The sequence below is a fragment of the Pteropus alecto genome, unplaced genomic scaffold, assembly GCF_000325575.1.
Source record: "Pteropus alecto unplaced genomic scaffold, ASM32557v1 scaffold98, whole genome shotgun sequence".
Lineage (NCBI taxonomy): Eukaryota > Metazoa > Chordata > Mammalia > Chiroptera > Pteropodidae > Pteropus > Pteropus alecto.
This window is the reverse complement of record NW_006443570.1, coordinates 10,214,007-10,227,615: the sequence shown is the minus strand read 5'-3', so window position 1 is coordinate 10,227,615 and position 13,609 is coordinate 10,214,007. Positions and strand designations below refer to the sequence as shown.

The following is a 13,609-nucleotide window of genomic DNA, read 5'->3' as shown; positions in this document are numbered from 1 at the left end:
ACAGAAATCTGGCATTCTGCTGAGGTTCGTGTTCAGTAAGGAAGAAAGCCTTACATAAGTGATATTGAGAGAAACATTTTTATCAGTGGATAACTGATATCCACTGATAATATGGAAACAAGATGTTGGATGCTAAATTTACTAGGGAGAAAATTTTAATCAAGCAAATCATGAGGAAAGCAGAAAAAAACAATTAGAAAATAGGAAAATGAACTAAAAGGCAAATGTTGCAACAGTGATCACAATTAACAAGTTAAATTCATCTATTGACTTTCCAGATTTCACTTAAAAAAAAATTCTAGTAATGTGTTTATAAGCCACTTGCCTAAAGTGACAGAGAAAAAGGATATAAAATTCAAAACAAAAAGCACCAACAGGACACCAACGCTATTTTATATTGATGAGGAAATACTTTTCATGAGCTTTTTCAAACTAAGCATCATAACTGAAACTTATAAAAGGAACTTAAAAATAAAAACAGAAAGCATGACAATATTAGAATCATTTAATGTGCTTTTCTTAGATATGGACAGAGTACAGGCAAAAAAAAAAAAAGAATGAAGGGGGCAAAAAACAATAGATCTGAATAATTTACAAGCCCAATTTAATGATTACATAAAAGCTTTATACCAAACCAACAATATACATTATTTTCAAATGTTAGTAGAACATTTATAATGAGCCATTCCCCAACCCCCCCAAAAAAATCATTCTGAAATTCATCTGGAAAAATGTGCAAAAACACCTAGAACTTTTGGAATAAAGTAAGGAAGAATATGTATAAGGCTGTTAGTAGTTGTGCAATGGTGATCCAAGGAATAGCCTCGTCTTGTGCTGTCTGGTTTGGTTGTCCCAAGCCACCTGTGGCTACGGAGCACCTGAACTGTGATAAGTCTGAATTGAAACAGGCTGAAGTATGAAACATACACACTGGATTTCAAAGACATGGTAAAATGTTAATATTTTTTTATGTCTATGTGAAATGAGATATTGGGTTAAATAAACTATTATTAATTTCATGTTTCTTTTTCCTAGCAAATTTTCAATTACACAGATGGCTCATGGATTTCTATTGGGCAGCGCTGGCCGAGAAACAGACCCAGATTTCCTATTTTCTGCCCATATCCTTTCCGACATTTTCCAATGGAGACGAAGTTTTCCTTTTAGATCATCGTAGGTTAAAAATGTTCACTTTTGGTTTAGATGCTACAAGTTTCTCCTGGCTTTGTGTACATCAAACTTTAATTTTTCATATAGGCAAAATAACTGATCTCTCCTGTCGCAGTCTTTTTTTCATTCTAAGTGTCAAACTTTCCTAGGGGCTGATCGTTGAAGCACTGTGGCATTTATCTGGTGGATGGAACACGGCACCACCTTCCTCTTGTGGCTTCAGGGGCCATGGTTAAGAAAACAAGGCAAAACCTGGCTTTGAGGCTCAGATCTGTTCCTTCCAAAAACCACCTTCTAAAGTCACCACCTTCTATCTCCAAGGTCGATCCCTGCCTCACTGGGGACCAAGTATTACCTACAAACAGCACAGCATCGGACACAGTAAACAGTCCATAACCCTGGCTATTAATCTTGTTTTACCTTAAGCCTGGGATGGTTAGAGATAACCTCTAACTGGCCTAAGACTGTATGTATAGCAGAACCCCAGAACCCAGCCCCCCTACTAGGACCAGTCACCCCTCCTGCACCTGGCAGGGGCCCAAGGACCTGAGGAGAAGTCATGCACAAGCTGAAGGAAAAACAGGCTAGAAACTCTAGCCTCCTGCACTCAGCATCCCATCTCTCTCCCCAACACCCCGGGGCAAATCACCAAATCTCCGCAGTGCCAGCTTCTGTGATGGCTCACAGGTAATTAATTCAAAGAACAAGTCTAAAACGTACTGGCCTGGAATGGCGCAGCCAGACCTCTATAAATCTGTTCCTCCATAAAAGCAACAAGATTACTGGCAAAATGGTCAGAATCAACTTTTTCAGAACTCTGGAAATTGATCAAAAGCCAACAATTTGAGAAGAGTTGTTCAAAGGGTACAATGCAAGCCTTTTACCAACCTCCAACTCACTTTTCCTCCCATGCACCAAATCTCGTTTAGCGGACCACCCCAGAAGGTTCAGATGAGACCTGAGAGATACAAGAGCAGCCCACTTCCTCATCCTCACTGCTCTCCCCGACCCGCTCAATCCTGGAGGCTTGATCTAAGAACCCTGACCACATCACTTGTCATGGAGGAGCCATCCGAGAGGAAGCCACCTGTCTGGACCATACTGGCTTTGGTCTCTGCTTCTCCACCTCCCCCATCCTCCTCCCTGCACCAGAATCACGTGGTTCCTCCTCCGTTAAAACCTCTCAATGGCTGCCAAAAATAAAAGCCAAATCTGTACACCAGGCTTTGGAGCTCTCCAAACTAGCTTGAAGGCTCCCATACACCCTTTTCCCACTCCAGCGATACAAACTGAGATCTGGGTGTAACATGACTTGGCCAGTCGCACCCAATTACCACTGAGACTTGGACTACGGGCAGCTAAGAATACATGAGAACTCGCGAGGGCCAACTCTGCACAAGCAGGGGATGCTTCCGTGATTTCACGTCCTTGCCTTCTGAGGTAGCATTCCTATCTGATCCTACAGATGAGGGAAAAACCTAGGCTTTTCGCCACTTATTGTCCACAGCTCTGGGAAGGGATTCCTTTGGTGTGAAAGGCCCTCGGGCCATCTCAGCTCTCTAGAGAACCCTGAAAGGCTAGGTCAGCTTGGAGGCTCAGAGGCCTGGTCTAAGAGGCCTGACCCTGCCTGTAAGAAGAGGTAAGTCAACATTTAGTATCTGCTCTCACCATGTAAATGTATGTGTATTTTATATAGCATTCTTACCACTGCAATAAATTAAATAACTTCATACATCTATTAAGAATGCACGAAGAATTTTGGAAACCAGTGCTTTAAACTCAAGCTAGCTATTTGAGATAGTCGCGGGAGGAATCCAGAGGAAGCTCCACTGCCAGATGGAAACTTCTGGCCAAAATCAAAGAGCCATCGTCTCCTTGAGATCGACCCTCCAGCACACCGCACTCACGATCCTCCTCTTCCCTCCCCAATCTTTTTCACCATGCAACGAATGAACTCAAAGCTATCTATAATGTATACAATTCAAGATTTATATAAGCTTACGTTACTTATTTTAAATTGCACAATGCTGGAACCGGTCTAAAAAAGAATCAAACACACCATTGCAAGGTAATTCAATGAGTTGCTTTTTTTTTTTTTTAAACAAATTTGTACAGAAAAAAAAAAAAAAATCCCTGGATCACAATCTATATTATACAGTCACCCTGTTCAGTACGTAGGACGCAACGGGAGCCCGCAGCCCGCAGCGCGAGCTGGCGTGGGCAGCTGCACTCCGCGGAAGTAACTTCTGCTCACAGATGACATGGGCTGTGGAAAAAGCTTGAGTTCCCTTTGTTCTCCAGTGTATCTTGTACAAAATATTACATCTTTTAAACATATATTTACAGAGTTTGCACAAATAGAAAATGGTTACAAATTACAACCAGGCTTGGCGAGAACATCCCTTCCCCCATTGACCAAGGCTGGAGGTTTGATTGCTTTGTATTTACATAAGCTTTAAAAAGTCTGCCTTCTTAGAGACCTAGGTGAAGTTTATAAAAACTGGCTAAGTATCATAAATTCATTTATGTAAGCTGTACAAGTAATTGATACCAATTAGTCAGTTCATGTCTTGCTCCCTGAAGAAAGATTTTGAAGCAAAGGAAGAAACCCTCTCAAGCAAGCAACACATCCCTCGGCCTGTCTGCTACCGTTGGTTTGGTTTGGGGTAGGGGAGGAAGGAAGAAGAGAGGAATAAAAGGAAGGGGGATAGGACAACCTGGTGCAGATAATTAACAGCTCAGAACCAGGCTAAGCCGACTGGCTTGTTAAAACACCATCCTATGGCTTTGAAAGAACCCACAGCTCCTTCCTTGTTCTTAGAGACGAACCATCTTCTCAACGTGAAAAAAAGGACTTTCTGAGGACAACATTTGTTATTCTGATGTAAAGTCTTTGCCTTGAGTGCCAAGCCCAATTTCAACAGTGCAAAAAAGACTCCAGCGTCTGTGGGGGGTGGGGTCAGAGGCTAGTGTAGTAGCTGTCCACCCACTGAGCGAGTCCTCGCTCCACCAGCGACCGGTTTATCAACACCACCTAGAAAAGAAAGTTCGCTTGAGAGCTTTGCCCGCGGCACCTAGGGGCCATTTCTCAAGCCAGTCCCAGGCCACCGCTGCAGGCAACAGGCACGGGAGTAACGGAGGTGGGGAGCTTGCCTCATTTTCTGGACAAACGGGGACATTTACTTACATGTTCTACTGGCATGAGGACAGAGAAATCTAAGCTTTAATACCATCATGAGATGGAGGAGTAGGAAACCCAATGGACAAAGGCCCAGGAAGGCCCACTGACATTTAGGGCCACATAATTCTTTGTGGGAACCGTCCTGTGCACTGTAGGATGTTTAGCAGCACCCCTGGCCTCTGCCCACTAGATGACAGTAGCATCGCCACTCCCAACTGTGTCAACACAAAGGTCTCCAGACATTGCCAAATGTCTTCTGGGGGACACTAGTCTATAATTACATCCTCTAATTAGCTCAAGAGGAAACGATGGCAGAACCAGCTTGAAATCAATCATTATTGCTGGCCAGTAACTTAGAAGGAAAAAATGGACAGAACTTACTTCATCTCCAACCACACTCCATAACTGAATCAGAGGAAGGCCAGTTGGACTATAATTTGTCACCTAAAAACAAAACAAACAGAAAGCATGTTTAAAAGTTACCCCATGCACCTCTCCTTAAAGACTGTCAGCCTTAGTCAATAACTAAGTCAATATATATGGTGTCAGGTGGGTGCTAGATTTATCAGGGTGATCACTTCATAAGTTATATAAATGTCTAATCACTATATTGTACACTTGAATCAAATATTGTATGCCAACTATAATTGAAAAATTTTTTTAAATTAAAAAAAAAAAAAAAAAAAAGACTGTTGGCCAACCTAGGGCAGGAGCCACAGGAAGGCAGGAGTTTATAAGTCAGTTCCCAAGAAGCTCAGATGAGGCTGGAAGCCATTCGAGCCAGGCAGAAGGCTTCTCAGGCAGACCCAGTGAGGCCTGGCCCGCCTCCCACCCACCAGCCACACACCTGAGCCAGTAGTGCTGTATTTCCTGTCATCTCGCTCATGGCTGCATCCGCTTCAGGTGAGAAGTGGTCATCATCTTTAGAAGGAGGAAAATCAGCATTTAGACTCTCATTGAACCAAGGTGCTCTTGTCACTTACACAGCTTCCAGGTGTATTCTAAGTAGAAGGCCTTAGACGTTGCCATGGGCCTTGAGAACTTCATCTGGCAGAGCCACCTGTGTCGGGAACAGAGCCCAGGCCTCTATATACACTCAGGGTCCCTGATACAGACTACCCACAGGGCAAGAAAAGACCAGAGGGGCAGCAGCATTAACATCACATAAGAACTTAGAAATGTAAGTTCTCAGGCCTTGGTTCAAAGCTACGAGTCAGAAACTGGCAGTGGAAGCAATCTGTGTTAACATGAACTCCCCAGGGGAGAACAAGGCTCTCCAAGAGAAAGAGCTACTCTCAACAACTGCCCCCATCCCTCACCAAGCCCACGGCCAGAGGCCCCCACCCATTACCTGACAGGGGCATCACGCTGTCCAGGAGGACTTCTGCTCCCTGGAATGGCAGGGTCACAAAGTCAGACCTAGGAAAACAAGAAGAACACGTTGAACATGGACTTGAAGGCCAACTCCACTCCAGGCTGACATTTACCTTCTGCTTAGTGCTGTGACCCCTGCATCCCAGGACGAAGCAGAGCAGAGGCACCTTTGATGGGCAGCAGGCCTTAGCTCCCCATAGCTCTGAATGCAGGCCGCCGGTCCCGCTGCAAGTCTGACCTCAGAGGGACTTCCCGCAAACTCCCTAAAAGAAGCCTGCTTCCTTTTTGCCATGATACTCGGGGAAATCTTCCATAAGACAGGCCTTTCTAGTTCAGTTTGGCTGAGGCAAACAGCGAAGTCTGTTTATACCAGACTCCACTAAAGCAGAGCAGGCAGCAGGAGGAAGAATTCACCCATGTCCCAGGCTTGGCAGAACTGTGCCAGCCATGCGGAAATCACAGTCCCCTCACAAGCTGAGTGTGTGCCTGAGGAGCCTGACTCACCGGATTTGCCGGAGCACGTCTACTTTCACTCTCTTATATCCACCATAGTCCACGTAGCGAATCTCGACCTCACTGGTCTCCTCATAGGCGGCCACCACTTGGGCTCGCCACCAGGCACCATCCACGCCAGGGGCAGCGCAGATGACCGTTACTGTGGGGCAGGAAGAGAGCGTGTGGACAAGGCTGGCCCAGGGCAGGGTCCCAGGGGCCACCCAATCAACGCAACCCACCTCCCCACACTCCTTCTCAAAGGCCACGGGGGACGGGAATGGCGAGGAGTCCCTGGAGCCTCCCAGAGCCTGAGACTGGCCACCAGAAGAAACTGGACATAGGAAATTCAGCCTAGCGTGTGTGCTGCCACAAAAGCTATTCAGACCAAAAAGCATTCATTTAGATTTGTTTACTGTGAAGCTTAACTGAAGCCTGAGATGGACACAGATTAGCCGGAGAAAAAAAGTAAAACATGAAACTTAAGGAACGGAGACTTATATTCTTAAGGGAAAGTCCTAGAAAGACTCAAGAACCTCTAGGTGCAATGGATCTCAGTGGCCCAGCATCTAGGATCTGCTCCAGCCCATGACGACTCAGATCAAGGACTGATCAGAAGGAGACTCCCAGGCCTGAATCCCACTTCTTCCTGGCCTTGCTTCAGAAAGATGCTGTGGACGAGGAGCCCTGGGCAGCCAATAAGGCCAGGGAGCAAGTGCCCCAACAGTCACCAACCCCAACCTGGGGTGGCAGGGGCAGGACAGACTGAACCATGGCGGAGGTTGCCCAGTGACATTCCTGGCAGCTGCCCCAGGCCAGCTGGGATAAGAGTCTACGACACAGCTGACCACACTGTGTCCCGACCCTACAAGGCAACCCCTGTGCCCTCACATCTTGGCCTCCAGTGTGGCTTCTCGCTGAGTTGAGGCAACATAGAGAATCTGATAAAAACTAAAATCCTTATTCCTCTAAAAGAAAAATCAGATGAAATGCTACAGATAATGTCAAAGGTTTTCCTAATGCTGGAAGCCCACTGGGGGATTGTAGATTAGGAGTCCTTGATGGAGGTGGGCGGAGAGATGTCCTGACATTCGATTCCTGCTAACAAGGCAACACAGATAACAGTGACGAAGAATGGACTCAAGGGTCCAGCTGGGTTCAGATCCCAGCTCCTGCTCAGACACTCGCTTGGGCAAGTCACATGACTTCAGAAACTCAGTTTTCTCTTGTCAATCTTGTCAAACGGAGATGACCCAGTCCACTTAAAGACTGGGTCACTTCACTGGAACGACCCAGGAGTTTGCGGCACTCAAGAGATGTTCTATGAGAGCTGTATCTGCATCAGGTACCTTACATGTAACACATACAGCATATGACCCTAATCCTGGAACAAGTGGGCATCAATCCCATTCAACAGGTAAAGTGGGATCTGGATCTACGTGTCAAAACTCCACTCCAACCCCATGGCTCTGCCCGCCAATGGAAACAGCATCTTAAGCTAGGCAGACAACTCGGCCCAAGTAACTCCCTGTCAACGGCAAGAACTCAGGGGTTCTGGTCCCATGAAAGACCCTAGAAAAGCTTCCTCCTGGTCAAGACAAGAGGCAGAACAGGCCGCCCGCCAAAGCTTCCTCCCTGGCCGGGCCAGAGCCCAGGGCATCCCTCCGACCCCTAGGGACAGCACTTACTTTCCACCGGGGTGGGCAAGGTGGGGATTCCAGGCTGAGAGTAGCAGAGGTACATCTGCTGGTCCAGGCTGCGCAGAGCGTGGAAGGTGGGGTGCGTGTGCTGCTGCACAAACAGGTGCCCGGCGCTGACCTGGTTGACTACGATCACCTCCACAGTGACCCCATCCGGGAGCATGAGCTGGAGAGGGGGGAGGGGCAGCGGGCACTGAAGCAATCCTTCTCTTCTACGTTTGGGTTAAGCCCCCCAGGTCCCAGGGCAAGTCTCTGAACCAGCACATCTTTGAAAAGGGCACAGCAACCCAAGGCAACATGGCGCCCGGGTGGCAAGGGGTCAAGGAAAATTTACTTTAGCATGGAAAGTTTTTCAACACCACTGTGGCCCTTGTCCTGCCACACCATGGGTAACCACTAAAGGTGGCCTCAGTTTACGGCCATGCCAAGGAAAATTTACTTTAGCATGGAAAGTTTTTCAATACCACCGTGGCCCTTGTCCTGCCATGGGTAACCACTAGAGGTGGCCTCAGTTTACGGCCATGCCGCCCTGAACGTGCCCGATCCCGTCTGATCTTGGACGGGCCTGGTTAGTACTCGGATGGGAGACCACCCAGGAAGACCAGGTGCTGTAGGCGTAAAAAAATTAAAAAATGTACATAGAGGTGGCCTCACTCAGGGCTCTGGCTTTCTACCAGCACCCCAGCCTGACCCTTCCCCAGAAGACACGGGCTAGAAGCAGAACTGACCCGTAGAGGCCCATGGTGAGAGGGCACAGGCATCAATGAGCTTTTGGCCTTCTTGGCCCATGGTGCTGGGAGTTTCTTGTTTGGGGTACGCTGGGGTAAAGGGGTGTAGGAAGTCCTGGTCCCCCAGGAGCATGCTTACCCAGGAAGTCATTGGAAGAGAAGGCAGTGCCAGTGAAGGCAGTGGGGGAGCATAGATATTGGTGAGGTTCAGTTCCTTGAACTTCTTGCCAATCAAGTTCAGCGCCTTGTCTACATGATGCTGAGAACCTGAACAGGGGTGGAAGCAGGACACAGTCAAAGTAGGTAAGACATGCACACACCCATTTCCAAAGGACTTTTCCTAGAGTTCAAGTATATCTCTAAGGTGCCAAAATGCTGTTTTTCCTTAGGAAGAAAGGCATCTATCTAAAGAGGCTAGAAACCCATTAACCTTTCCAATGACAACCTCTACCACTGAGACTTGTACTTTGAATACAGTAACAGGCTAGCAGATGGGAAAAGCCCGGAGGGAAATCCCACACTGCAGCAGGCACTATAAACCCAGCCTACTCCCCCACTCCCACCCCCACCCGAGTGCCCATGCTCCTCCTCGCCAGGTCTGGGGAGGGATCTGAGTCTCCTTCAGACACCCGAACTGAGAATGAGGGGTGAAGGGAAAATACCCAGTGCTCCCTTCACTGGAATGAACAGAGTTTTCTCTTCGGATTTACATTCCAAAAGCGGAGCAATTGGGACTCAAATACTTCAATTTACTTACATTTCAGGTAAGAAAACTAAACACAGGGCAGCAGCGGCCACTAACCTTCTATGTGGCAGATCTGGATGTTCTGGGTATAAGGCAGGGTTGAGATGTAGATCTTGGCACCAGATGTTTGCTTCAGGAAACTCACATATCGCCCCTGCTTGCCGATTAGCCGACCAACTAAGTGCTGAGAGAGAGAGTGCATGAGTGAGTTGGTTAATGGGAAAACAACTGTCTGCACTCCCCAAAACCTACCTTTGTTTGACATAATTTCAAGGTCAAACTCAAACCTATTACTAACATTCCAGCACCCATCTGCCAGGCACTATTCTAAGCATTTGCATTTACTCATAGTATCTTTGAAATAGGCACCTTCATCACCATTTTACAGATGAGGAAAACAAGCCCAGAGAGGCTAAGTAATTCACCCAACACCACACAGCTACTAAGCACTGAAATACACAGTCTGGCTCTAGGACTCAGCAGTTCCCATTTCATCCCCAACAATATGGCCCAAATTCAGAACGCTGAAAAGGTAGTATTTCCCCCTCCCAAATCTACACTACGTGATGTTTTGCCAGCATATAAGGTGCAATTTACGACTCTTTCAGCTCTTCAAGTCTACCCAGGACCCAAGATAAAGGGGCTTGACTTAAAAATAAAGGTCTAAGAAAGAACCCTTGGGCTCCTGCTACCAACTGACAGCAGGCTGGAGCCTTCAGAGCCCCAGGCTCACACAAGTGCCCAGCACGCCAAAGTTCAAGGCAGGCAGAAGCAGCCAAACTTAGCTATGATGTAAGACAAGCTCCGAATCAATCCCAAATGACCCCGCCCCCACGGAGCTACTAAGGACGTGGTGCCTCCACAGCCAGAGCTGCCTGGCTGTGCCCTTTGTAGTCACTGAAGGAGAAGAGGGCAGGATAGCTATGACTGGGGGTGGAGGGACAGAGGGAGCCAGCGCCCCAGGTCAGAGCAGCCTGCCTGATCCAGAGTTCAAATCAAGCCAAGTTTCCACAAGGTAGGGAGCTAAGTGCCCTGGGAGAATGCCGCTGGCCAATTATTTCTGAGCCCTAGAGATAAACATCAAGACCAAGCTAATAAGTTGTAAGTCAGAATAGCAAGAAGCTAGAAACAACTTAAACATCCTAGAATTGAGGACTGGTGAAGTAAATTGCCATTCACACAATGACTATAGTTAAAATTACTTTTTCAAAGAATAGCATAGGAAAATTAAATTGTTAAATATTTAAAAGCATTAATTAAAGCAACATAATCTCAGTTTTGTTTAAAAACCGCAGGGTGCAAGACGAGAAGGAAATAAAAGTCTTCCCAGTCACTCTCAGGGGTAGGATTAAAGCTGATTTTTATTTTCTTCATACATTTCAGTACTTCCAAGTTCTCTAAAATATGGATTTATGCTGTGCTCAGTTATAAAATACTTCGCATTGAAGAGCTTGAGCAGAGTGCAGTGAAGGGACTCGTGGCTGGCCCATGTCTTCATTTCTGCAAGCGTCCCCAAACAGATCTGAGCCCCGGGACACACAAGAAAAGCCCAGGGAGGTAAGCAGGCCTGGGAGTTTGAAGAGGACAAGAATAGGATGCTCTCGAAGGCAGCTGGAGGAATTCCATTCTGCAGGAAGCTCTCTGAACCTTGGCAGAGTGCAGCGTTTCCTTTCCCTCCAGGCTTTGGCTCACTGAGGGGCTTCTCCTGGTTGACCGGCCCTCCCTGGGACCTCTCCCCCTAAGCCTGACGACCTTGGGCCAGGGGGAACTTTGAGCTTGCGGACCTTACCTTTGGCACCTCAATCTCCCAAATAATGAGGTCAACCTTCTTAGGACTGGAGCTCGCCTGGGCATTCTGGAAACCATCAGTCTTCCTGAGGCCACAGCAGCCATCCACTGAATCCATGCTGTTCCCGTCGGAACCTGCAGGGGAGGAAGCAGCATGCACAGATACCCAGACACTGGCTTAGAGCAATTAAAACACACAACTCCCAAACTCACATTCCCGGGAAGCCTCTGCCCCCTCCTCAAGCTTAGCAAGTTACTGTCAACTAGCAGTCTAGAAGACTCAGAAAGGAGGGCCGGGGGTGTAGATACACCTAATTTTAGCCTGTCACTTACAGTCCCACTTGCTTAATTGGCAGCTGCACCCAGCCACAGCTGCTGGAGCAGACAAGTGGAGCAGAACTGGGAAGAAAAAGACATTGGCCCAGGAAGAGGAGTCTATGGGGCAGGGGAGGGGATGGGCCACAGGTCCACATGGTCCTAGGAGCTGGGTCTTAGGTGCAGGCCTCCAGAGAGGGAGACTGACCAGTAACAACCAGCCACAACCAGTCCACACCCTTCTGTCTATGCCAGCCCCTTGCACCAATAGTCCCTAGTTCCCAAGGCCCCAGGCCTTGGCTTACAGGTAGTAGCCTTCAGCCAAGCAGAGCTAGAAAGAGTCCTCCCTCGCTGGTTTGTCTGAGGGCCCTATCCTTATTGCCCCTCAGGGCCCTGCCCACAGTGGATGAAGGAAGGAGGCCCTCCTTTCCCCTCTGCACAAGGCCAAACGTGTGTAACTGCTCTTCTGAGCTCCTGGTGGGTCTTTAACTCCCTGGCTAAAGCTTACTCCCATTCCTAAGAGGACGGAGCGGGCAGCAGGACTCAGGCACCAACTTGGGCTGCTCTACTCTCAATCAAGGGTGTGCCAAGGAGACCATCACAGAAAAACAGGGGGCCAGACCAGCTTAAGAGAAGTGGCTCTTGCTTAAATATGGACGACTCAAGTGCCAAAAATAGATCACTCCTGAGATTCTACTAATTAGGTTATCATGCACATGATTTCTCCAAACCCTGGGCATAATAATGCTTTGCCAAGCAACTCGTGCACTATCTGGATGCAGTGGAGTAAAGCGTAAGAGATTCCCTCCTAGCTGAAAAAGAGCCACCTTCAGAGTGACTCCCTCACTCAAAATGAGGGGCCCTCCAGCCTCTCCCCAACAGAGTGGGATGGAATAGTACCCTGCCACTCTAATGACACCCAGAGGTGGCTCAGACCACACCAGGACTTTAGCAGGCTGCACTCAAAGGCCAGTTTTCAGCTCCCTCAGCTGGGCAATCGCTGGAACCCTCTATGCTTCAACTTCCCCATGCACAAGGCAGGGCTCCGGTGAGAATGTGTGTAAGGCGTGAGCCTAGTGCCTGGCACAGCTGACTGGCTGGTGAATGGTACTACCAGGCTTCCATCTGCTACCCTCACATCTCCCCACCAATCACCGCAGCTCAGCCACAGCCTCTTCTTCAAGGCTGTAACTCAGAAGCCTTCAGTACGTGAGTAGCTACTACTTTCAATCTAGAGTTGGCACATGGTGGGGGGGCTTGTTAACCTGCTAGGCAATAGGCAAAGGGAAATCCCTTTATTCTTAAAAGATGTCCGCCCATTTTAAGATGCCTTTTTTAAAAACGACATTTTAACATCCCTGAAGTTAAGGAGTATCTTACAGCCTCTGGCCTTTTGCACTCATGACTGGCATTTTCTTTTCTTTCAAAAATACATAAAAAACAGAAGTGTCTTAATCAATAGCACCTTAGGGGTGCCGAAGTGTAGTCTGTGGTACAAACTGGGCGCTGCTGAAAGCAGAACTCCCAAGAAAGATTCCCAACCTTCCGGGAGCTGAATTAGCAGGGGGTGACCCCAGGACTAGCAAGTCAGAGACCCACGCAGGGAATTCGTGGTCTCATTCCATGAGATACATGAAAACACTCCGGGGGAGCTGCCAAAGCAGGGTCAGGAGCTGCTGACCTGGAAGTGAGCGGTCTGAACTGTCTACGCTGGGGTCAGCACTCGAGAAACCCAGTGGACACTTCGTTACCAAAGTGCCCCTCTCTCCTGGGGTGGGACTGCAGCTGCACAGAGAGAAAATGGCTGAGGCGCTCTGCGGAGGAAAAGGCGACAGCGACCACGCCGGAGAGCGTGGGGGCCAGTCTCGGGGCACTTACCAGGAAAGGGCTTCTGGAGAAGGAAAGCAGGTGAAGACATGGGAACAAGCACAAGATTAAAAGGAAATACACCATTAAAAAAAAGATCACACCCATTCCTGGCACTCAAGGGAATTAAAGCTACGGGGGCCTGTTTCCATTAAAAAATAAATAAATAAAGAGACATGGAGAGCTTAGTGGTTTCGAGAAAAAGAGGCACACTTAGATTCATCGGTGAACCCGACTTTGAGCTGGTTCC

At 47.9% G+C, this 13,609-nt stretch overlaps 1 protein-coding gene across 4 annotated transcripts in view; it reads right to left on the bottom strand.

Annotated features, from left to right (window-relative positions):
- Positions 1-489: 489 nt before the first annotated feature.
- AKAP1 (A-kinase anchoring protein 1) overlaps positions 490-13,609 on the bottom strand; it is a 31,451-nt gene continuing 18,331 nt past the window's right edge. For all 4 annotated transcript variants that reach the window (XM_015599331.2, XM_006924862.3, XM_015599330.2 and 1 more), the window contains 9 exons: positions 11,180-11,313; positions 9,448-9,574; positions 8,785-8,912; positions 7,906-8,083; positions 6,230-6,380; positions 5,703-5,770; positions 5,199-5,272; positions 4,733-4,795; positions 490-4,204 (listed from right to left, as the gene is read on the bottom strand). In XM_015599331.2, the coding sequence (XP_015454817.1) occupies positions 4,130-4,204; positions 4,733-4,795; positions 5,199-5,272; positions 5,703-5,770; positions 6,230-6,380; positions 7,906-8,083; positions 8,785-8,912; positions 9,448-9,574; positions 11,180-11,313 (998 nt within the window). In that variant the 3' untranslated portion in view covers positions 490-4,129. The remainder of the gene's footprint in view (positions 4,205-4,732; positions 4,796-5,198; positions 5,273-5,702; positions 5,771-6,229; positions 6,381-7,905; positions 8,084-8,784; positions 8,913-9,447; positions 9,575-11,179; positions 11,314-13,609) is intronic.